This window comes from Oncorhynchus tshawytscha, linkage group LG08, assembly GCF_018296145.1.
Source record: "Oncorhynchus tshawytscha isolate Ot180627B linkage group LG08, Otsh_v2.0, whole genome shotgun sequence".
NCBI lineage: Eukaryota > Metazoa > Chordata > Actinopteri > Salmoniformes > Salmonidae > Oncorhynchus > Oncorhynchus tshawytscha.
Window position 1 is genome coordinate 72902154 of NC_056436.1, and position 25817 is coordinate 72927970.

Sequence of the window (25817 nt, forward strand, 5' to 3'; positions counted from 1 at the left end):
GAAAGATAACATTTTATCATTGGTTAACTTTATATAACTTTCATGAATAAGCCATGTGTGTCTAAGACACACAATCGTTTTAAATCCTTATAAATGTGTGATACTTCAAATGTTTATAAACTAATTAAGTAGATTTAAAATAGGCCTACTACTATAACAATAGGCTGAGTAGACTACATCGTTTACAAATAGTTTATTCATGAAAAATTTAACATTGTTAATCGCAAGTTTAATAGTGACATATATTATGGTTGTACATCTTCCGTTTCTTCTTGGATTAAATAGGAATAGCCTATTGGGTACATTTAAAACCGCTGCCATTTTCTACACGGTCGGCTAAAAAGTCTACATGTTTATCTAAATTGACAAAGAACTAACTTAGCATACTTAGTTATAATTATTTTTCATTGAAACGATTAAAGGCGCTAGTACCTCATGTAATTGAAAGCTAGATGATTGCGTTAGTTTATTGCTTCACTAGTGTTGTGGCTGTAGATAGCTACTAAACAACTTCCTTGACAACATTGTAACCAAAGGATCATGTTTCAGGAAGTAAAGCTGATGGCGGGAATTTTCGAACTGAAGCCAGAAATGCTGTATATAATGACGAGATGGTCTTGTCCCCGCCCTGACAATGGGAGTCGTCCCAAAGGCGGGGAGGCAGGAGATTTTCTTATCGGTCTGCTTATTGCTATGTTCAGATTTATGACAGGAGTGGACCTTCTCGCTTTTCGCCTCTTCTTCTCTGTAGAAGTTTCGCAGAGATCGCACCACCCACCACTGGTTTGATCAACACGGGCGAAAAAAAAAATCTCACTAGGGAATTAACTCCAATAATATTAATCATATTTAACTTATAGCCCATCTTAAGTTTAATTTCATTTAATTGAATATCTAAAGGAAACATATGTATGCTGTTTCCTCTTTGTTTTAACCGGTCTAGTGAGTTTATTCGATAATTCATGTTACATTCTTTCGAAAAAATAACTCAGTCTACTGATCTCAGTATCTTTTGATAATAAAGAATAGAAGTAATTGAGCTGTATATGTTGGATTGGACTTTAATAGCCTACCTGGGTTACATTAGCAACAAAAAAAGCATTTTAGTGACTTATTTCGATCTACTCAAGGTGCTGAATGAGAGTAGAAGCACACATCTAGGGAGCTGTTCAACTTCTTTTGACACACTGGTGAATGTGAGGTATTGACTAGGACCATACAATAGACAAGGAATGCCATGCTCCTCCATCAGACGACACGTTTCAATCGTGCTTGCTTGAACCATGGACATGCTATATATAGTGCATCAGGAAGAGCTGATTCCAAAGATTTAATGATGTGCAGGCTGTAAGTCTCCACTGAATGATTTAGTTGTGAAAGCTTTTGCAAAATTTCACGATTTCCGCATCTTCGAAATATTTCAGTGCTTGTATTTTTCATTATTGGAGTAAAGGTAGCTTCAATGTGAATTCCTTTGTACACACATTTGTTGTTATGTTTACATATTTTACCTACTGTTTTGCTGAACTAACCTAAACGTTTAGAGAGACTATTTAAATCCCAATCCACTGATTATAATACCCTATGTATATATACTGTCCATAATTCAAAATCAAATCAAACAAATCAAATCGTAATCATACTTAGTTAGAATAACTAAGCTGTAGTCTAATAACAGCGCAAACTACTAATTTATTGGAAAGAAACAATATGAACCAATATGCAGAAACGTGCCAAAGTGATAAAACTATTTCGCTAAAGATATGTTTTGTGGCTTCATTCGATTATCTCGAATATGGATATGTGATCAACAATTTATAATTTAAACATTCAAAGTACCAATAGAGGAATAAAAGCGACAGATAGACCTACAACCTTATAGAGAGCAAACAACTTACTGAGAAGAAAACATACTTGACAAATTCGTTTTGAATGACACAACCGTTTATGTAAAAAGTTGTACTTTAAACAATTGGCTCCTAACTCAAAGATTACACACAATAACACGCGGGAATGTTGAGCGAAGTATGTTATTTGAGGCCGCTAATAATTGCGCTTCTTTAGACGGGTTTGGTGTGGAGTCGTGTTGGGGTAGGGTTTACAGGTCACACTCTTTGACCATATTATTTAATGGAGGGCAGAGCGAGATGGACAATGAAACAAGTTTATTTAAAATTTGTGGTAAACATTTGATTGTCATTGTTTGCGTTTGAAAAGTTTCAAAAAGTCAGCAAAATTTCGGTGTATATTTAGGGCATATAGGCCTACACAAGATAATGCACAGTCTGAACGTCTGAACTCATTTCCCCACCCCCAGGCGGGGGCGGGGGGCGACGACAAAATAAATGCTCATACAATTTCATGCATGGCAAACCTTTTTGTTGTCAGCCAGAATGGCTGAAGTTGAAAATACAACATCTGCGTGGCAAGATACATTATACTAATAAGAACACTCGCTTATGTTGAGAATCGTTGCTTCTGTTTTGAAATGCGCCACCACAATTCACAGGCTGACAAATTAGGTGTGCGTCTTACCTTCCCTTATTTACTTTGTAAGTATTCATTAAAGGACACATAATCTGTATGAAAACGCATAGAAATAGTGTTTTAACCATATGTTTTATCATGCAAGTTATTAGTGTAATATTTGGCTTATTCCTTATGGTGTGTATAGATATTTCATTGTCTATTTAGAAGTTTAATATTTTTTTGTCTATTTTTTTCGTTTATAAATATTTCAGAAGGCTATTTCATGCTAGTCTAAAGCTTTTTCTTTAGAATATATACAATATCTTCAAATTAAAGTAATTATACAATAACTTAAATTAAAGTAATTAATCAAGATTAACACATTCAATCTATTACAACATATATTTTCAAACATTAAGTTATTTGTAGACACAGATCACTGCGCGCAACTTTTCTTTTGGAAAGAAAACCAAAAAGGTTGTTTTTGGATCAAATTGTAGGCTACTGTTATTTAATCTGCAATTAGTTTGAGTTAATTATGCAATTGTGACTAATAGCGGATGTGGTTCCCATGCTGAAAGGGTTTGGTTGGGGAGTGGGGACTCGAGAAATGCACATCACATCACATGACGATACGTTCGCGCCTCTTTCGTAAAACTCTCCGACCAGTAAAGATTCAAAACAACTTAAAGGTAATATGAACAATCAAGATTATTTGTCTATTAACTAATTTAACAAATCAAAATGGCCTTTAGGCAATGTAGGGATAGTTTTATTCAATCTGTTGAATAAAAGTTTCAAACCTTTTTGCGCACGATGGTCATGCTTTTTGTGCTGGCAGACTAGTTTAGCTAACCACAAGTATAGATTGTTATATGTTCTACATGGTATATATGAGTCATCTAAAAGCTTTTTTAAAAATCGTAGAATGTATAAAGCTGGTCAGTCAAATAAAAACCCTATACAGTGCGCAATAACTCGCAAGTAGCCAAAACTAGCGGATAAAATGTTAGCCACAGGTTGCTATGGCTAATTCGATAGTATGAGAATTTATGGCCATATTCCTGCACTAACAGATTAAATGATTTAACAAGCCATCTGTTGTATCATTCATTAAGTTAAAGTATAAACTTGCACATTGGTATTTCTATTTAGATTCCAAGTCAACGTTTGGAAAGGTTGTAGGCTAATGAAGCCCCTTACACAAGCAAAATGTTATGGCACCTTTAGGCTATATGGATATAACGTTACTGCTCTATACTTAGGTTAGGTAAAGGTACTAAGGAAGTCAGTGAGTAAGGTAAAGGCAGGTAACGGGTATGTATCGAATTGATCCTGTATTTCCCTCTATCGCACAAATGAGTAGGCTAGCCCAGAGTGCATCACAACCTAACCAAAAAATCCCTGTTTGAATTTATCATGGCGCCTGCCCTTGCTTCCCTCTCCATGCGTTATCCTGATTGTAAAGAGCAAATCACAGTTTTAGCTTTCTTTTGCCAAATCTTGTATTTGATTTAAATAGACAAACGACGTGTTATTAAGTTCATAATAGCCTAACTAAATAACAAGTGTATTTGAAATAAATATTTTTTACTATTTTGTTGCATCTTTCACCCTGTTTATGCTACGATTCTGTAAGAACATTTCAATTGTATTATGTTAAGTGTCTTCGCAATAGCCACACTTTTTGGTGATTTGTTAGATTTTCTATTGAGACTTTTGTTCAGAAGTGGTTAATCTTTTACGCTGCTGCTACTCTCTGTTTATCATATATGCATAGTCACTTTAACTATACATTCATGTACATACTACCCCAATTAGCCCGACTAACGGTGCCTGTATATAGCCTTGCTACTGTTATTTTTCACTGTCTTTTTACTGTTGTTTTTATTTCTTTACTTATCTATTGTTCACCTAATACCTATTTTTTTACTTTGAAAATTGCACTGTTGGTTAGGGCCTGTAAGTAAGCATTTCACTGTTGTATTCGGTGCACGTGACAAATAAACTTAGGTTTGATGTTTCTTAAAAATGTGTTCTTCTGCTTCTCTTTATAGGTGACCTTCAAATACAATGCTTCTAAAATGGAAAGTAAACTCAGAATTACGCCATCCAATCCTCATTGAAAAAAGATTGACTGTTTTCCCAACCCTAATTATTCTGGTTCTGTACAGTATACATCTGTAATCCGCCAGATGTTGTGAGCAGCAGTAGTGTGCCATTTATCCACTAATTATTCTGGTTCTCCAGCTAAGGTGCATCTAGTGTAGTTAGTGAAATAGTTTAGTATCTACTGCCCTAGTTGCTCCTTCTGGCTGGAGCACTTGTATCCCAACTCTGGACATTTGGTGACAGCAGTTTCATCTGTTTCCTGTCACTGTTAATTTCTGACCTGTGAGCTAGCATATGTCACAATTTGGAATTAAGTGTTATATTTTGAAAATGTTTTAGTATAAAAAGTAAATACCACTACCTCATTGCATGTTCTTTCATATTTCTGGTATCAGCCTTTTTTTGTTGTAGTTTTTGTCAAGTTTTGTTGGGGTATTCCAAGTTCTAGAATATTCTATGTTGTATTGTCCTGGCAGTTCCAAAGTGCTCACAGTGCAGGTAGTTTAAATGGACCTACTGCAGTGTGTGCACTTCAAGTATTGCCGGTCACCCTCCCTTTGAAGCGCACTACTGAGACCATCTTGAAGAGATCCATCCATGGCACTTCATGGGTTTACTGTGAGTTTTGCAGGTTTGCTTTCAGCTTCTGAAAATTTCTGCTGTGCAAATCCATGCAAAACTCTCTGTACCTGAGAGACTCAACAAACAAGAGAAGAGCTTCTTGTTCCCCTGGGTCCCCTTGTATTGTTTTATATTGTTCAGAAAACTACAATATCCTCATGTTCAAGTTGAACACTTCTGCTATGTTTAAGTATGCAGCAGACAATCTGTCAACACAGCTGTTATTGTGGGCTTGGTCTCGGGGATGGCAAGCATGGGGATGTGTTATGTCTTTGTGGGTTGGAAGAATGGATTTGCTTGGCAAGCAGTTTAGCTTGTTGTTTGTCTTGCTGTTTTTGGGTGGAAGAGTTCGCAATGTTAATGGTGGCCAAAATCAACCAAAAGATGCACAGTATACATCTGTAGTCCGCCAGATGTTGTGAGCAGCAGCAGAGTGCCATTTATCCACTCTGTTCCTTCTCTAAATTTAAAACGATCAACTCAACTGCTGAAATAAAAGAACGTTGAAGGGTTTTTTCTGTAATTGCTTTTCCTTTACAAATGCAACATCTGTAGAAGTTTGTATCCTTCATAGGACCAGGCTGTGGAAGCTGTGGCTATAGCCAGTACCCCACTAGATGGCAGTAGGTGCATATGGGGTACTGCTGTACACTTGAACAAGAGAAAAGCAGAAAGCAAACTACAGTAGCACTCGGGATTTGACAGAATATTACCATGGTACCTTAACACAATTACAGTGTAGGTACACATTGTTACCTAGGACTTGTACATGTTTGTGGTATGTGTAATTACACTTTGGAAGGCCTATTGTTATATGCATAAGATTTATAAAGAAAGAAATGTGTTATGTCTAAAATCTCATATCACCCTGGAATTATTGTTTTCAGAGTTAATTTGAAATGATGCTTGCCACACATGGTTGCCAATAAAACTATCACGTCAATGGGTTTTGGTGACACTGAAAGGACTTACTTAAGAGTGCAATTATTCCAGCTGTTAATTAGGCTAAATCCATGTGCTGTAATCCTGCTGCCTTCAACCTTGTAGACAATTTAGGGCCGTTTTCCTGGACACCGATTAAGCAGTAATGTTTGGAAATATGTAAATGCATGCTTGAATGATTGTCATTGTTTAATGGATACAATGCATCTGGAAATTCTAATAGAACAACATGGCACCTATTCCATTTTACTATTAGTATTTTTTCAGCATGTATAAAAACTGGCACACAATTCAAGTCAAATTGTAAAATAATTCTTATGAAGTGCAGTCTTGCATTGAGCACCATTTCTGCTTTAACCTTATTTTATAAGCCAATAAACAGTTGAGATCCTCAGATAGGCAAAATTGTTTTACGGTTATCAATTGAATATACAGTATGTGAGAATTCATAGGATAAAGCGAACGGTGCCGGTTTGTGGCGCGCGCTCTTAATTAAGAGCGATAACGCGCAGTCTTGATTCAGTGCTCATCCACCCTGACCGAGCAAGTTGAGAGCAAGCAGTAAGGGGGATTTACAACTTTATCAACACCAATGTCCCGCTTTACCCGAACATTATAAATAACAACAGCAGATATACCTACGAGTTTCTAGTAGAACTTGAATGAGACGAACTCTGAGGAAATACCTTACATCAGCACCCCAGAAGGACATGTAATTTCGCGGCGTTGGTGATATTTTTGATTGGAAGAGCGGAAGGATTCTTTATCAAATAGGGGTCAGGAGCTGCGCTGCTACCTATCCAACGCAACATTACGAGTGCGCTGTTCAGTTAGTCAGTGGTCGTTAATCTTGCTGTGGGTTAAGTACTGACTTGGCACTCGACATTTTATGCAAGGAACTGCAGTGACGGACTAAGTTTACAAATCGGCTACATTTTGTGCGGGTGAGCCATGGACGGTTTTCCGCTGTCTGGCGTGCTCTTTCTGTGCGCCCTGTGCCTGCCGTCCACCCTACCGGGCGGACAGGTACCGGTGACTCCCAGCTGCCACGAGGTGCGCGCGTCATTTCAGTCTCTGCACCCCGGGTCGAAATGGGCAATGGAGACTCCAGTTTCAGGTAACTATAGCAAACCTCTTTTTGGTACCCGGCTCATTACATTATGTTTTACGTATGTTGATTCGATTATGTGAAACCGTTTAATGCCTCAGTAGGCATATCTGAAGGTGCTAGATTTGAAATGAATTCTATCCGTTTTAGTTTGCAATTTCATGTTAGCAAATTCCATTGTGAACTCTTATCTACAGGTGTACTGTGCCTCTTGGGGAGGACCGGACTACAGCTATTGTTTATATGTGTATTTCACACTATGTAGAAACGGAGTATAATACTTGTATGTCAATCCCAATACAGGTTCATGTCATCATCAACAATAAACTGCACTACAGTTAAAAACGACCACCGATTTCTCAATGCTAGCTATGCTTCCCCCTTATACGAACGGGAGTTAGCGTTTAGCAGTCACTTCTAAGCCTGAAAAGGGACTACTAAATGTTATGCAGCTAAAACAGTCAAATATATTCAAATCGGACGTTAGTAGCCACACAGTGGGCCCTTTTACAATGCATACATCCTGATTGATTGTTACGAATATTCACTTTGTTTAATCAGATTTGTTGAATGTGCACCAGTCTATCCCACGGTCTGCGTTCCATTAACCGCTTTACCTTTCAATTCGCCTACTAGAGTTATGTCATAAACCCTCAAAGTTCCAGAATGGGGTGAAAAAAGCAGTCATATTGGTCAGGGAGAAATACAAACCAGTCTAATGTGAATGAATGGCAGTAGAGACATACTCCTGATTTTACTCATGCAGGAAAATAAGAGTAAAGCATGTGATAGATCAGAAGTTGTGTAATATATATATGTTTAAAGTTGAACCTTGATTTAAAATGGCAAGTCAGTTAAGAACAAATTATTATTTACAATGACGGTCTACCGGTGAACAGTAGGTTAACTGCCTTGTTCAGAGGTAGAACGACAGACTTTTACCTTGTCAGCTCGGGGATTTGAGCCAGAAACCTTTCGGGTAGTGGCCTAACGCTCTAACCACTAGCCTACCTGCCGCTACCTACTCCCTGACTAGGCTACCTACTCTCGGACAATATAATTATTGTCAACATAAAATATTGTCATATCATTATAAATACCGTTTATACTGGATTTATACACATTTTCTATATAAATAGCCTCTAAAATATATGTAAACAGATCATAAATGTCTCCATTTGTGTTTTCTTGTAAAGCTGTGAGTGCTATTATTTGATACATATTGTTGCATTTACAACTTGTCTAAGTCATATCATCAACGGATTTCAGTCAGAGCATGGCTGTGGATTGACTGCATTGTTTGAATGGAATGTTGGCATATTGGTAGTCTGAGTACCTGTCTTTTTAGCTAACGTTCCACTCCTTGCCACTCCTTGTCATTGCCAAAGGCTGTTTGGCACATGCCATGGAGTAGATTAGCTAAAGAGACTGGTACCCAGGCTAGCATATTGGCAGTTAATTTGAAACATTTATTGAATCATTCCTCTTAAACATTCTGGCTAACAAACTTACAGTGCAGATAAATTATTCAAATTCCTTATTTTACACAATATCTTATCATGGCACTGGAAAACCATGGTTGACCAACTCCCTGACCAAGATGGCTGACCTTGATCACATCATAAGAAGATTAATTTCCATAGGTTCTTCCTATGAATCTTTACATTTAAATGTAGTCTGTAACTCAGGCTCCTCAACAGAAACTCAGATAATGCTGTTCATTCAACACAGAAACAAAGCAATGGTAAAACAGGGCAGTACTGCTCTGTTGAAGGATGACTTATCTAACATGAATCACCTGTAGGCCTTGCATATCCATCACACCTAGTTTGAGCACACCAGATCCCCCTGCTGAGAAAGAAGAGGAGGGGAGCTGATTGACAGAAGTGACAGAGGAGAGGAGATCATCTCCTAGATGCTCCATAGAGTGCTACTCCTCAGTGTTACAGGGGACGGCATAAATATGAGCCAGACTGTCATGGCCCTCAGAACATAACATCTCCTGAAAAGCTGCCTAATGATGCCAAAAGAGGACTCTATAGGGCTCTGGTCAAAAGTAGTGTGCCATTTAGGATGGAGTCTTCCACTCTTCTTTCTCCCCATTACAAGCCCTTTTCAACAATACAAAAGCACGTAGAGTTGACTCTTACAGCTAGCTACAGTATCACATGCATAAGCCCACACACGTTTCTACTTCAGCCCTCTAGCTCTCATTCTCCAACTTTCTCAGCAACCCTCAACCATGTTTTAACCATTTATTTGTGCCAGTGTAGGGCTTTGGTGGAAACATAGGAGCTTTATCTGTTGCCTCTAACTAACCATCTATCTGTTGCTTCTAACTAACCATCCAATTAAAATAATATAGTCAGACAGTGCCTTGAGCCAGCAATTTAATCCAACCTTTGTTATAGCCACTAAGACCTTGAACATGTATCTTGAATTAGAAAACCTTTTCCATGGTTACACAGGTTGAGCTGTTATGCGCTCAAAGCATGTATGGATTAGACAACCCAAATAGAACCGTATTCTTTATAGTGCATTAGCTTTAACCAGAGCCTTATGGTCTATCTGTAAGTATTGTACTATGTGGAATAGGGTGCCCCACATAGGTCCACAAGGGAAAGTTACGTTTTCAACTAAAATCCTGTAAAGTGGGGTGCAGAAGTAATCTTTCCCCATCAAAAGCAGTTCAGCCAAGCCTGAATTCAAGCAATAACGACACACATAATTTTTTCTATTATAACTGGATTATAGCTCCTGTCCAAATGTTGTGAATGATATTCACTATATTCATGTCATAGTCACTAGTCAACTGCATTACACTCCAAAGTTACTTCAACTTCAACCAGTGAATGCTTGTGATTGCTAGCTATATGATCTATTCTACCAGTCTGCCATAATGAGTATTAGCATGCTAATAGCACATCCAGTACATTAAAATGTATATTTCTAAGGCATATGCAGTAGGTTGATAATGATATCACCACAGTATGTTGTAATCGGACATTTCAAACAATATTGCCAGCTAATGAGTAAACAGTCATGTTATTTAAGTTAAGAAAATGAACAAGATTTAACAACGCAACCTTGGGGCTAATTTGAATGGGCACTAATGGCATATTTTGAGGGAATTTTACATCCGTGCCCAAGTATGACCCACGTGACTGCAGGGAAAGTCACACTGTGATAAAGTTATGGCACCATATACATTAGAGGAGGGCATTATTTAATGTAATCTCTGTCTGTTTCCTCAGATGGAATGTTTAACCATGGTCAGTGAGTGAAATGGTCCCAATCTTTCTCACTTCAATTAAATAAATGCTAAGACAGAATTGTCTAACATCAAATTCTTTAGTATCAAGTAGTACCAGCAGATATTAAGGTACAATATGCTGTTATAGGGGCGAAGAAGGATATCTTTTTTTTACTGATTTACAGTGATAAGAGTGTAACTAAAGTGATACAAGCCTGAGGCAGGACAGAATCCCCCATGGCCCTCTAGCTGCAGTAGAGTGGATTGTGACTGTGTGTTGGACTGTGTAGCTGATTGGTGCATGGTCACACTGCACTGACGGAGCCTGTTGCTCCCTGGCATTCCAAATGATTCAGTATGCAAATTGATGCCTCTCTCGAGTCTGAATCTCAACCACAATGTTTTAGTGTCATGTCAGAGTGGCGAAGTGCTCTTCAGGTTAATTGTTTTCACTCCTAGTCAGAGAATCACATTCCCACTGGAATTAGAGCAGTGTAGCAGCAAACAAAAACATGCACTGGGAAGGTGTAAAGAGGGCATAACAAATCAGCTTGCTCTCCTGAATGCATTCTCCTTGCTATTAGTAACAATGTCTTGGGAGACAAATTAGATGAGATGGAAGGGTTTGTAAGGTTCAAGGACAATCTCTTAGCAACTTCTAAAACAACTGGAGGCATTTAATTGGAGAGTGTCGGCCACTTTGCCCCGCTGTGTCTCTGCTTACTTGGCCCCTGGAGATGAGATGTACAGTAAATTAATGTGGACAGGCTTAATGTCAATTGGAAATGGGAGAGGTTGGACAGGCTTGATATCAATTGGAAATGTGAATGGTTGGACAGGCTTAATGTTAGTTGGAAATGGAAAGGGTTGGACATGCTTAAGGTCAGTTGGAAATGTGAAGGGTTGGACATGCTTAAGGTCAGTTGGAAATGTGAAGGGTTGGACAGGCTTAATGTTAATTATTGGAAACGGGAAGGGTTGGTTGTGGGCCTGGATTACAGGTATCACCCATTTGGACCCTATTGTGCCATATAAAGTGCAGTACCTTGGACCAGAGCTCTATGTTTACTATGTAGGGAATAGTATACGGTTGCCATTTAGGTAGCAGAGTACTCCATGGGGGACATTTGATTTACACAGCTGTTTATTTTCTGGTTATTTACTGCACAGCGTTTTGATCTATTATTTCGATTTCATTGTCCTCCGTCTTGGTATTCACCATACACCAGACCATGATCCAGGGGTTAAATACATGACGCCAGACCATGATCCAGGGGTTAAATACAGTACATGACACCAGACCATGATCCAGGGGTTAAATACATGATGCCAGACCATGATCCAGGGGTTAAATACATGACACCAGACCATGATCCAGGGGTTAAATACAGTACATGACACCAGACCATGATCCAGGGGTTAAATACATGACACCAGACCATGATCCAGGGGTTAAATACAGTACATGACACCAGACCATGATCCAGGGGTTAAATACAGTACATGACACCAGACCATGATCCAGGGTTAAATACAGTACATGACACCAGACCATGATCCAGGGGTTAAATACAGTACATGACACCAGACCATGATCCAGAGGTTAAATACATGACACCAGACCATGATCCAGAGGTTAAATACATGACACCAGACCATGATCCAGAGGTTAAATACATGACACCAGACCATGATCCAGAGGTTAAATACATGACACCAGACCATGATCCAGAGGTTAAATACATGACACCAGACCATGATCCAGAGGTTAAATACATGACACCAGACCATGATCCAGGGGTTAAATACATGACACCAGACCATGATCCAGGGGTTAAATACATGACACCAGACCATGATCCAGGGGTTAAATACATGACACCAGACCATGATCCAGAGGTTAAATACATGACACCAGACCATGATCCAGAGGTTAAATACATGACACCAGACCATGATCCAGAGGTTAAATACATGACACCAGACCATGATCCAGGGGTTAAATACATGACACCAGACCATGATCCAGGGGTTAAATACATGACACCAGACCATGATCCAGGGGTTAAATACATGACACCAGACCATGATCCAGGGGTTAAATACATGACACCAGACCATGATCCAGAGGTTAAATACATGACACCAGACCATGATCCAGAGGTTAAATACATGACACCAGACCATGATTGTAACGGTTTTCTTTAGGTGAAGTAGAGTCGGACCAAAATGCAGCGTTGTGATGATTCATGTTTGTTTAATAAAGGAAAAACTATACATGAATAAACTACAAAATAATGAAATGTGAAAACCTAAACAGTCCTATCTGGTGCAAACACAGAGACAGGAACATTCACCCACAAAACCCAACACAAAACAGGCTACCTAAATATGGTTCCCAATCAGAGACAATGACTAACACCTGCCTCTGATTGAGAACCATATCAGGCAAAACATAGAAATAGACAAACAAGACACACAACATAGAATGCCCACCCAGCTCACGTCCTGACCAACACTAAAACAAGGAAAACGCATACGAACGATGGTCAGAACGTGACAATGATCCATGGGTTAAATACATGACGCCAGACCATGATCCAGGGGTTAAATACATGACACCAGACCATGATCCAGGGGTTAAATACAGTACATGATGCCAGACCATGATCCAGGGGTTAAATACAGTACATGACACCAGACCATGATCCAGGGGTTAAATACATGACACCAGACCATGATCCAGGGGTTAAATACAGTACATGATGCCAGACCATGATCCAGGGGTTAAATACAGTACATGACACCAGACCATGATCCAGAGGTTAAATACATGACACCAGACCATGATCCAGGGGTTAAATACATGACACCAGACCATGAACCAGGGGTTAAATACATGATGACACAGACCATGAACCAGGGGTTAAATACAGTACATGACGCCAGACCATGATCCAGGGGTTAAATACATGACACTAGACCATGATCCAGTGGTTAAATACATGACACCAGACCATGATCCAGGGGTTAAATACATGACACCAGACCATGATCCAGGGGTTAAATACAGTACATGACACTAGACCATGATCCAGGGGTTAAATACATGACACCAGACCATGATCCAGGGGTTAAATACATGACACTAGACCATGATCCAGGGGTTAAATACATGACACCAGACCATGATCCAGGGGTTAAATACATGACACCAGACCATGATCCAGGGGTTAAATACAGTACATGACACCAGACCATGATCCAGAGGTTAAATACATGACACCAGACCATGATCCAGGGGTTAAATGCATGACACCAGACCATGAACCAGGGGTTAAATACATGACGCCAGACCATGAACCAGGGGTTAAATACAGTACATGACGCCAGACCATGATCCAGGGTTAAATACATGACACTAGACCATGATCCAGGGGTTAAATACATGACACCAGACCATGATCCAGGGTTAAATACATGACACCAGACCATGATCCAGGGGTTAAATACAGTACATGACACTAGACCATGATCCAGGGTTAAATACATGACACCAGACCATGATCCAGGGGTTAAATACAGTACATGACACTAGACCATGATCCAGGGGTTAAATACATGACACCAGACCATGATCCAGGGGTTAAATACATGACACCAGACCATGAACCAGGGGTTAAATACATGATGCCAGACCATGAACCAGGGGTTAAATACAGTACATGACACCAGACCATGATCCAGGGGTTAAATACATGACACCAGACCATGATCCAGGGGTTAAATACATGACACCAGACCATGATCCAGGGGTTAAATACAGTACATGACACCAGACCATGAACCAGGGATTAAATACATGACACCAGACCATGAACCAGGGATTAAATACATGACACCAGACCATGATCCAGAGGTTAAATACATGACACCAGACCATGAACCAGGGATTAAATACATGACACCAGACCATGATCCAGGGATTAAATACATGACACCAGACCATGAACCAGGGATTAAATACATGACACCAGACCATGAACCAGGGATTAAATACATGACACCAGACCATGATCCAGGGATTAAATACATGACACCAGACCATGAACCAGGGATTAAATACATGACACCAGACCATGATCCAGGGGTTAAATACAGTACATGACACCAGACCATGAACCAGGGATTAAATACATGACACCAGACCATGAACCAGAGATTAAATACATGACACCAGACCATGAACCAGGGATTAAATACATGACACCAGACCATGATCCAGGGATTAAATACATGACACCAGACCATGAACCAGAGATTAAATACATGACACCAGACCATGAACCAGGGATTAAATACATGACACCAGAACATGATCCAGGGGTTAAATACAGTACATGACACCAGACCATGAACCAGGGGTTAAATACATGACACTGATGCTCGTTGGATGTGGCAGGGCTTGCAAACAATTACAAAAGGAAGAACAGCCGGGAGCTGCCGAATGACACGAGCTTAACTAGTTCTATTCTCACTTCGAGGCAAATAACACTGAAACATGCATGAGAGCACCAGGTGTTCGGGGGACGACTGTGTGATCATGCTCTCTGCAGCCGATGTGAGTAAGACCTTTTAAACAGGTCAACATTCACAAGGCCGTAGGGCCAGACGGATTACCAGTACTGCGAGCATGCGCTGACCAACTGGCAAGTGTCTTCACTGACATTTTCAACCTTTCCTTGTCCGAGTCTGTAATACCAACATGTTTTAAGCAGACCACCATTGTGCCTGTGCCCAAGAACACTAAGGTAACCTGCCTAAATGACTACCGACTCGTAGCACTCATGTCTGTAGCCATGAAGTGCTTTGAAAGGCTGGTCATGGCTCACATCAACAACATTATCCCAGAAACCGTAGACCCATTCCAATTTGCATACTACCCCAACAGATCCACAGATGATGCAATCTCTATTGCACTCCACACTGCTCTTTCCCACCTGGACAAAAGGAACACCTATGTGAGAATGCTATTCATTGACTACAGCTCGGCGTTCAACACCATCGTGCCCTCAAAGGTCATCAATAAGCTCATGACCCTGGGACTAAACACCTCCCTCTGCAACTGGATCATGGACTTCCTGACAGGCCCCAGGTGGTAAGGGTTGGTAACAACACATCTGCCACGCTGATCCTCATCACCATCATTAAGTTTGCAGATGACACAACAGTGGTAGGCCTGATCACCAACAACAACGAGACAGCCTATAGGGAGGAGGTCAGAGACCTGGCCATGTGGTGCCAGGACAACAACCTCTCCCTTAACGTGATCAAGACAATGGAGATGATTGTGGACTACAGGAAAAAGAGGACAGAGCATTCCCCCATTCTCATCGATGGGGCTGCAGTGGAGCAGGTTGAGAGCTTCAAGTTCCTTGGTGTCCACATCACCAACAAACTAACATGGTCCAAGAACACCAAGACAGTGGTGAAGAGGGCACGACAAAACCTATTTCCCCTCAGGAGACTGAAAAGATTTGGCATGGGTCCTCAGATCCTCAAAAGGTTTTACAGCTGCACCATCGAGAGCATCCATACTGGTTGCATCACTGCCTGCTATGGCAACTGCCTGGCCTCCGACCGCAAGGCACTACAGAGGGTAGTGCGAACGGCCCAGTACATCACTGGGGCCAAGATTCCTGCCATCCGGTACCTCTACACCACTCGGTGTCAGAGGAAGGCCCTAAAAATTGTCAAAGACTCCAGCAGCCATAGTCATAGACTGTTCTCTGCTACAGCATGGCAAGCAGTACCGGAGCGCATAGTCTAGGTCCAAGAGGCTTCTAAACAGCTTCTACCCCCAAGCCATAAGACTCCTTAACATCTAATCAAATGGCTACCAAGACTATTTGCATTAAGCCTGCTCCAGCTAAGAGGTCATGTATTATATGAAGAGCACTGTAGGATAGCTTTATTGATACATTTGATGGAGGACCTGAGTGCTGAGGATGGGAAGTGGTAATCTAATTTGGGGCTGAGGGTGTGTGTGGGCAAGGGAGGGGAGGGATGGGCCTCAGAAGTATGTCTGGGGCTGCATTACAAATTGCACCCTATTTCCTATATAGTGCACTACTTTTGACCAGAGCCCTGTGGGCCAGAGCCTAGATGGGCCCTGGTGAAAAGTAGTGTACTATATTTGCCATTTGGGACGTAGCATGGAGGTGTATCTGGAGGAGGAGGTGGCTGATGCAGAAATGTCCGTCCGCCCGCAGCGGGAAGAGGGAGCTGAATTCTAATACCGCTGCATGTGGTGCCAGGGGACCTAAGAACAAAAAGAGAGCAATTTTTTTTCCCCACACACATTTATTTAAAATCACGGCAGATACCCAACAGTACTGAACAGAAGCAGAGAAAGTACAGAGCTCTCCTCTCCTTGAAAGCCTGGTTGGGGGGGCAAGTGGGGGGGCTTGAGTCAGAAAGCCTAAATGAAGGCTGGTTGTGAAAGCTTCATACTAACATGGTACGAAGGGCACCTCTGTATAATTAACCCCACCTCTGCCTTTATTAACTCCCATGGGGAAATGGAGTTTGTGCTTTTGTGTACAATTAAACCTATCAAGCATACAAAGACAAGACTAATACAGACAATAAATACTATAAGAACGGACACAAATGTATATTATATACATTACAGACTGTTCTGTCAAAGCTGGCTGGAGTGTTGGTGGACATATTCAATCTCTCCCTATCCCAGTCTGTTGTCCCCACTTGCTTCAAGATGTCCACCATTATTCCTGTACCCAAAAAAGCAAAGGTAACTGAACTAAATTACTATCGGACCGTAGCTCTCACTTCATGAAGTGCTTTGAGAGGCTAGTTAAGGCTGGTTTATATAACCTCCACTTTACCCGACACCCTAGACCCACTACAATTTGCATACCGCCCCAGCGGAACCATGGAGACGCAATCGACATCACACTGCACACATTGCCCTTTCCAATTCTCCCAAGAAGAATACATACAGTGCCTACAGAAAGAATACATACAGTGCCTACAGAAAGAATACATACAGTGCCTACAGAAAGAATACATACAGTGCCTACAGAAAGTATTCACTCCGCTAGACTTTTTCCACACTGTTGTTACAGCCAGAATTAAAAATGTATTCAATTGAGATTATGTGCCACTGCCCTACACACAATACCCCATAATGTCAAAGTGGAATTATGTTTTTTGAAACTTTTACAAATTATTTAAAAATGAAAACGCTGAAATGTCTTGAGTCAATAAGTATTCAACCCCTTTGTTATGACAAGCCTAAATCAATTCAGGAGTCACACAATAAATTGCATGGGCTCACTCTCTGTGGAATAATAGTGCTAATCATGAATCAAATTCATTAAAAATGAAAAGCTATAATTTCTAGAGTCAATAAGTATTCAACCCCTTTGTTATAGCAAGCTGAAATAAGTTCAGGAGTAAACATTTGTCATATAGTCATATAATAATTTGAATGGACTCTGTGTCCAACATCATTTTTGAATGACTAAATCATCTCTGTATCCCACTCATACAATTATCTTTAAGGTCCCTCAGTCGAGCAGTGAATTTCAAACACAGATTATACCACAAAGACCAGGGAGGTTTTCTAATGCCTCGCAAAGAAGGGCACCTATTGGTGGATGGGTATAATATAAAAAAGCAGACAGTGAATATCCCTTTGAGCATGGTGAAGTTATTAATTACACTTTGGATGGTGTATCAATACACCCAGTCACTACAAAGGGACAGGTATCCTTCCGAACTCCGTTGCCGGAGAGGAAGGAAATTGCTCAGATATTTCACCATTAGGCCAATAGAGACTTTAAAACAGTTACAGAGTTTAATGGCTGTTCTAGGAGAAAACTGAGGATGGATCAACAACATTGTAGATACTCCACAATACTAACCTAAATGATAGAGTGAAAAGAAAACATGCATCCTGTTTGCAATATGCCTCAAAATAAAATGCAAAAAACGTGGCAAAGAAATTAACTTCTGGTCCTGAATACAAAGCATTATGTTTGGGGAAAATCCAACACGTCACTGAGTACCACCTTCCATATTTTCAAGCATAGTGGTGGCTACATCATGTTGTGGGTATGCTTGTCATCGGCAAGGACTAGGGAGTTTTTTTTAGGATAAAAATAAACATAATAGAGCTAAGCAAAGGCAAAATCCCAGAGGAAAACCTGATTTCAGTCTGCTTTTCAACGGACACTGGGAGACCAATTCATCTTTCAGCAGGACAATAACCTAAAACACAACACTGGAGTTTCATAGCAAGACAACATTGAATGTTCCTGAATGGAATAGTTACAGTTTTGACTTAAATTGTCTTGAAAACTCAATGGTAAGACTTGAAAATGGCTGTCTATCAATGATCAACAACCAACTTGACAGAGCTTAAAGAATGTTTAAAGAATGATGTGCAAATATTGTAGTTTTCTTAAAGAGCAACTGAACCAAAAAACAAACCATTTCTGGTTGAAAACTGCCTATTTGGCATTGGTAGTAGTCATAAACATAAATTCTAGTCCCGAAATGTAATAAAAAGTGTAAGTAAGATAACTTTAGTCATAAAGTCAGTATTTTACAAAATGTGAATGTCGCAGATTTAAGGAATCCATAACATCGCCAATTTACAAGGATATTTGAGGGTTGGGCTTGGACAGCTGGCACCACCCATCTAAATGATAGGAGCATATGATAAGGGTGAACAGGAAAAACAGGTGCATGCTATCCAATCATAGCGACAGAATCAACCTACAGCCTGCCAATTTCTTTACAGACAGCAGAACTACCCAATTGAGTCATTAGCACGCAGCGCCTCGAAACTTGTTTGATTGACATGAGACGTACCTCGTTGCCAATGTTATGCTGAAAGAACGAGACCTGTTCTTAATAAACCGCTTAGGTCTTTTCCAACTCAAACATCCTCACATTAGTGACCTAACATTAGCAATACACAACTGTCATTCCCTTAGCCAGTCATAGACAATACTGTACGGTGGCTGTGAGGGATAACTCGGTATTCATGGCTTCAGTGGCATTTCTTAATGGGGAGTTCAGCCCCCCCCTTAAAAAGTTGAGCCTCTGCTGGCCTTTCTTATACAGTTTAAGTCGGAAATTTACATACACCTTAGCCAAATACATTTAAACTCAGTTTTTCACAAGACATTTCCTGTCTTAGGTCAGTTAGGATCAACACTTTATTTTAAGAATGTGAAATGTCAGAATAATAGCAGAGAGAATTATTTATTTCAGCTTTTATTTCTTTCATCACATTCCCAGTGGGTCAGAAGTTTACATACACTCAATTAGTATTTGGTAGCATTGCCTTTAAATTGTTTAACTTGGGTCAAACATTTTGGGTTGCCTTCCACAAGCTTCCCACAATAAGTTGGGTGAATTTTGGCCCATTCCTCCTGACAGAGCTGGTGTAACTGAGTCAGGTTTGTAGGCCTCCTTGCTCGCACATGCTTTTTCAGTTCTGCCCACAAATCTTCTATAGGATTGAGGTCAGGGCTTTGTGATGGAAAAATTACTTGTGTCATGCACAAAGTAGATGTCCTAACCGACTTGCCAAAACTGTAGTTTGTAAACAATAAATTTGTGGAGTGGTTTAAAAACGAGTTTTAATGACTATAACCTAAGTGTATGTAGACTTCCGAACTCAACTGTAGATCTGCTTTTTGCACTTTCCCCACCTTAGATTCTCTGAGGAGGGCCGAGCACGCCTCCATCCAAATTCACAGGGCTGTATTGGAGCGGGTTGAGTGCTTCAAGTTCCTCTGTGTCCACATCACTAATGAATTAACATGGTCCACACACACTAACTCCCACCCAGGAGGATGAAAAGATTTGGCATGGGCCCTCAGATCCTCAAAAAGTTATAAAACTGCACCATTGAGAGCATCTTGACTGTCTGCATCACCGCTTGGTATGGCAACTGCTTGGCATCCGACCCCAAGGCGATACAGAGGTTAGTGCGTAGGGCCCAGTACATCACCAGGCGTTGTCCAAAAAAGTCATAGACCTGCCACGTCTCAATTGTCTGAACTTTGACTAGGCAGTTCCAGAACTTACAATGTGTTACTTTTTAGCCATTTTCATGTAGACTTGATTGTGGGTTTTGGATCATTGTCTTGCTGCATGACTCTGCTGCACTTCAGCTCACAGATGGATGGCCTGACATTCTCCTATAGACTTCTCTGATACAGAGCAGAATTCATGGTTTCCAGGTCCTGAGGCAGGAAAGCATCCCTAACCATCACATTTTCTTACTGTAGAATGCAGTGTTTGGGTTTCGCCAGGCATAATGGGACCCATTTCATCCAGAAAGTTGACTCAAGTTTACCAAAAAGCACCTGGAAGCACCTGAATGTTTTATGGACAGATGATTCATAAGAATAACTGTTTTACTGACATGTGGTTGTCCCACCTAGATATTTTAAGATCATTGCACTAACTGTAAGTCTCTGAAGATAAGAGTGTCTGCCAAATTACTAAAATGTAAATGTAAATTCCTTGGTTTGGGTTGCAAATGGTCTTCGTTTTATTTTATTTATGCATAATGTTCCTGCCTAGTGTTAGTGGCTGGTTGTGCCCTGGAGACAGCTGATGGGATTCCCACAGCTTCCTCTCAGTCTCAGCACGAGTAGTTGATATACTCTGAACAAAAATATAAACACAACATGTAAAGTGTTGGTCCCATGTTTCATGAGTTGAAATGAAAGATCCCAGAAATGTTCCATAAGTACAAAAAGCATATTTCTGTTTACATCGCTGTCATTGAGCATTTCTCCTTTGCCAAGATTATCGATCCACCTGACAGGTGTGACATATCAAGAAGATGATTGAACAGCATTATCAATACACAAGTGCACAATAAAAGGCCACTCTAAAATGTGCCGTTTTGTCACACAACACAATGCCACAGATGTCTGCGTGGGCGTGCAATTGACATGCCCCTGGAATATAACACATGACTGCAGGAATATCCACCAGAGCTGTTGGCAGATAATTGTAATTTCTCTACCATATGCCGCCTCCAACATCATTTTATAGAATTTGGTAGTATGTCCAACAGGCCTCACAACCGCAGACCATGTGTAATCATGTCAGCCCTCCCGAGTGGTGCAGCGGTCTAAGGCGTCACTACAGAACCGGGCGCATGCACACTGACACGGTCGCCAGTTGTACTGTGTTTCCTCCAACACGTTGGTGCAGCTGGCTTCCGGGTTAAGCAAGCAGTGTGTCAAGAAGCAGTGTGGCTTGGCAGGATTGTGTTTCGGAGGACTCTTGTCTCTCAACTTTCGCCTCCCCCGCGTTCGTACTGGAGTGCAGCAATGGGACAAGTCTGTAACTACCAATTGGATATCATGAAATTGGGGAGAAAAAAAAGAACATAGAAATTCATTTTAAAAACACACCAGCCCAAGACCTCCACATCCGGCTTCTTCACCTGCAGGATCGTCTGAGACCAGCCACCCAGTCAGCTGATAAAACTGTGGATTTGCACAACCGAAGAATTTCTGCACAAACTGTCCGAAAGTGCCCCAGGGAAGCTCATCTGGGTGCTCGTTGTCTTCACCAGGGCCTTGACCTGACTGCAGTTCAACATCGTAACCGACTTCAGTGGGCAAATTCTCACCTTTAATGGCCACTGGCATGCTGGGGAAGTGTGCTCTTCATGGATTAATCCCGGGTTCAACTGTACCGGGCAGATGGCGATGTGTGGGCAATGTCAGCGTTGTGAACAGAGTGCCCCATTTTTTTTTTTTTTACATTGAACTTTTATTTAACTAGGCCACTTTATTTAACCGCCCATGGTGGCGGTGGGGTTATGGTATGAGCAGTCATGAGCTTCAAACAATGAACACAACTGCATTTTATTGATTGCAATTTGAATGCACAGAGATACCACAACGAGATCCTGAGGCACATTGTCGTGCCATTCATCCGCCGCCATCACCTCATGTTTCAGCTTGATAATGCACGGCCCCATGTCGCAAGGATCTGTACTGGTTTTCTAATCCATGCCCCGAACTTAAAAAAATGTATCTGTGACCAACAGATGCATATCTGTATTCCCAGTCATGTGAAATCCATAGATTAGGACCTAATTCATTTATTTCAATTGACTGATTTCCTTATATGAACAGTAACTCAGTAAAATATTTTAAATTGTTGCATGTTGCATTTATATTTTGAACATATACTATATCTTAACAACACAGGCCTCTTTCTCTCTCTGTCTTTCTCTGTCTCTCTCTCTTGCTTTCTCTGTCTCTCTCTCTGTCTTTCTCTGTCTCTCTCTCTTGCTTTCTCTGTCTCTCTCTCTGTCTTTCTCTGTCTCTCTCTCTGTCTTTCTCTGTCTCTCTCTCTTGCTTTCTCTGTCTCTCTCTCTTGCTGTCTTTCTCTGTCTCTCTCTCTTGCTTTCTCTGTCTCTCTCTCTTGCTTTCTCTGTCTCTCTCTCTTGCTTTCTCTGTCTCTCTCTCTTTCTTTCTCTGTCTCTCTCTCTTGCTTTCTCTGTCTCGCTCTCTTTCTTTCTCTGTCTCGCTTTCTGTCTCTCTCTCTCTCTCTCTCGCTTTCTGTCTCTCTCTGTCTCTCTTTCCCTCCCCCCTCCTTTCCCTCCTTGGTCTCCATTAAACTTGCATACTGATAGCTTTCTAATTAGCGAAGCAGCAGAGAAACAGAGGAACATGGTGGTTGTGTTCTGTATGGTCCCAGTCCCCCGACCTGTATGAAGCCTGGCTCTGGGAGCTTGTTAAAGATGAAGTGTACGACTACTGTGGCCCTACAGGAGCTGTCTTGTTCAGCTTCACTCTCAGCCTCAGACACACAGGGGACCTGCAGGGAGGAGACAATGGGACGGGAGAACAGTCACAGGCCAGGGACCTGCAGGGAAAAGACAATGGGGCGGGAGGAGACAATGGCACTGGAGGATAATGGGACGGGAGGGCACTCACTGAATTAAAACTGTATGCATTGTGGAAACACATTGAGGAACTACAACAGATTAAATAATGTTGTTAACTTGTAGAATATTTGAACTACAACTGCAGAATATTGATTGAGACGAGTAAATTTGATGAGGGTGTCATCTTGCATTTAACTGGAAGTTGGAGGGCATTATCATGTAAAATGTCATATATTACATATTTTTCCTTAATGAAGTGACTATACACAAAGCAAAACATGATAATAGGAGGGCTTTCTGCTTGCATGAAAACAGTCTGTCTGTATGGCCTGAAAACAGTCTGTCTGTATGGCCTGAAAACGGTCTGTCTGTATGGCCTGAAAACGGTCTGTCTGTATGGCCTGAAAACGGTCTGTCTGTATGGCCTGAAAACGGTCTGTCTGTATGGCCTGAAAACAGTCTGTCTGTTTGGCCTTAAAAAAGGTGGAGCTTATGGCAGCAGTGTAAAAGATTGAGTGAAACACGCTCAGAGCAGAACAGTGTGTGATGACGAGGAGGAAGAGGACTATAGTAAAGGAGAAGAGGTGGATGTTGGTCCCAAGCGGTCTGTCTTGTCAGAAAGGCTTTATTTAGAATGTGTCATTTTTAGGTTTTAATTTTCCCTGCAGACTACCTTGACTTATTCCTCACTGCTCTCAACTTCTGTAATGAAATAGATTTATCATCTGCAAAAAGGCAGATGAAACTGTCTGTTTTGCTGAAGATAATTGCTAAATCCTCTAGTCTCTCTTCCCCCTCCACACGCGCTTACCTCTCCCAGGGTGGTATTGACAGTTTAATCATTTTGTCCCTGCAGTCTGAAATTAACTTGATTTTATCTGTCAGGACTCCTTTTGAAGCTATTGATTTAAGATATTAGGCCAGTCAGTGTGCATACTGAAGGTGCTTGTTGACCGATATATGGGAGGAGAGTCATTATATCTTTCAGTCTGATGTGGCCCTGGATCCACCTGTGAGTTAGCTAGCTACAGTATGTATGTTTGCAATAAAGATTATTGGTGTCTTTTTTTCAGTAAAATGATTTATTATAAAGTGCCTGTCTCCTCTGCTTTACTGGCCATTCTAGCTCCCTTCCATGTTACCTTAATGTGTTTTGTCTTTTCATTACTGCCTGGGCTCCATCCAATATCGATTTGAGCTCTGAAGATCTATTGTTGAAACAGATCGAGGAGAAAAAAGTATTTCTGTTATACCGTGCAACAATGACCTTTTCCTATGGATTGTGGTATCAACCCCTTTACCTTACATCATGTTCTGCATTGATTTTGTGTAATTTCTCAAAGTAAAAAACCTGTCTGCTAGTACGCCCTGCCTCAATCACAGTTTTACCAACCCTGCCTCAATCACAGTTTTACCAACCCTGCCTCAATCACAGTTTTACCAACCCTGCCTCAACCACAGTTTTACCAACCCTGCCTCAATCACAGTTTTACCAACCCTGCCTCAACCACAGTTCTACCAACCCTGCCTCAACCACAGTTCTACCAACCCTGCCTCAACCACAGTTCTACCAACCCTGCCTCAACCACAGTTTTGCCTCAACCACAGTTCTACCCCCTGCCTCAATCACAGTTTTGCCTCACCAACCCTGCCTCAATCACAGTTTTACCAACCCTGCCTCAACCACAGTTCTACCAACCCTGCCTCAACCACAGTTCTACCAACCCTGCCTCAACCACAGTTCTACCAACCCTGCCTCAACCACAGTTCTACCAACCCTGCCTCAACCACAGTTCTCACCAACCCTGTCTCAACTACAGTTCTACCAACCCTGTCTCAACCACAGTTCTACCAACCCTGTCTCAACCACAGTTCTACCAACCCTTCCCCAACCACAGTTCTACCAACCCTTCCCCAACCACAGTTCTACCAACCCTGTCTCAACCACAGTTCTACCAACATTGTGTCAACCACAGTTCTACCAACCCTATCTCAACCACAGTTCTACCAACCTTGTATCAACCACAGTTCCTGATGTTTGTTTATTGTGCTATCAATCAGCCAGTGTTGGGTAGTTCTCTCAGATAGATCTGTTAAACAAGCCCTCACCCTCCTCTGCAGATTACTATTCATTTTTTCATGGAAGTGAGAGAGGTGTGGTTGTGAATGTGGTTGTGACTATAAATATGATTGTGAATGATTGTGATTCCGAATGTGATTGTGATACTAATTGTGATTCTGAATGCGAATGTGATTGTGATACTAATTGTGATTATGAATGTGAATGTGCGTCATGCCTACTTATTCGTCAGGTCTACACATTTCTGCTCCACATTACTATACTCTAC

At 41.1% G+C, this 25817-nt stretch overlaps 1 protein-coding gene across 1 annotated transcript in view; it reads left to right on the forward strand.

Moving 5' to 3' along the window:
- Positions 1-6680: 6680 nt before the first annotated feature.
- gpc3 (glypican 3) overlaps positions 6681-25817 on the forward strand; it is a 242201-nt gene continuing 223064 nt past the window's right edge. Inside the window, exon 1 of the mRNA XM_042326312.1 lies at positions 6681-7261. Coding sequence (XP_042182246.1) covers positions 7096-7261 — 166 coding nt within the window. The 5' untranslated portion in view covers positions 6681-7095. The remainder of the gene's footprint in view (positions 7262-25817) is intronic.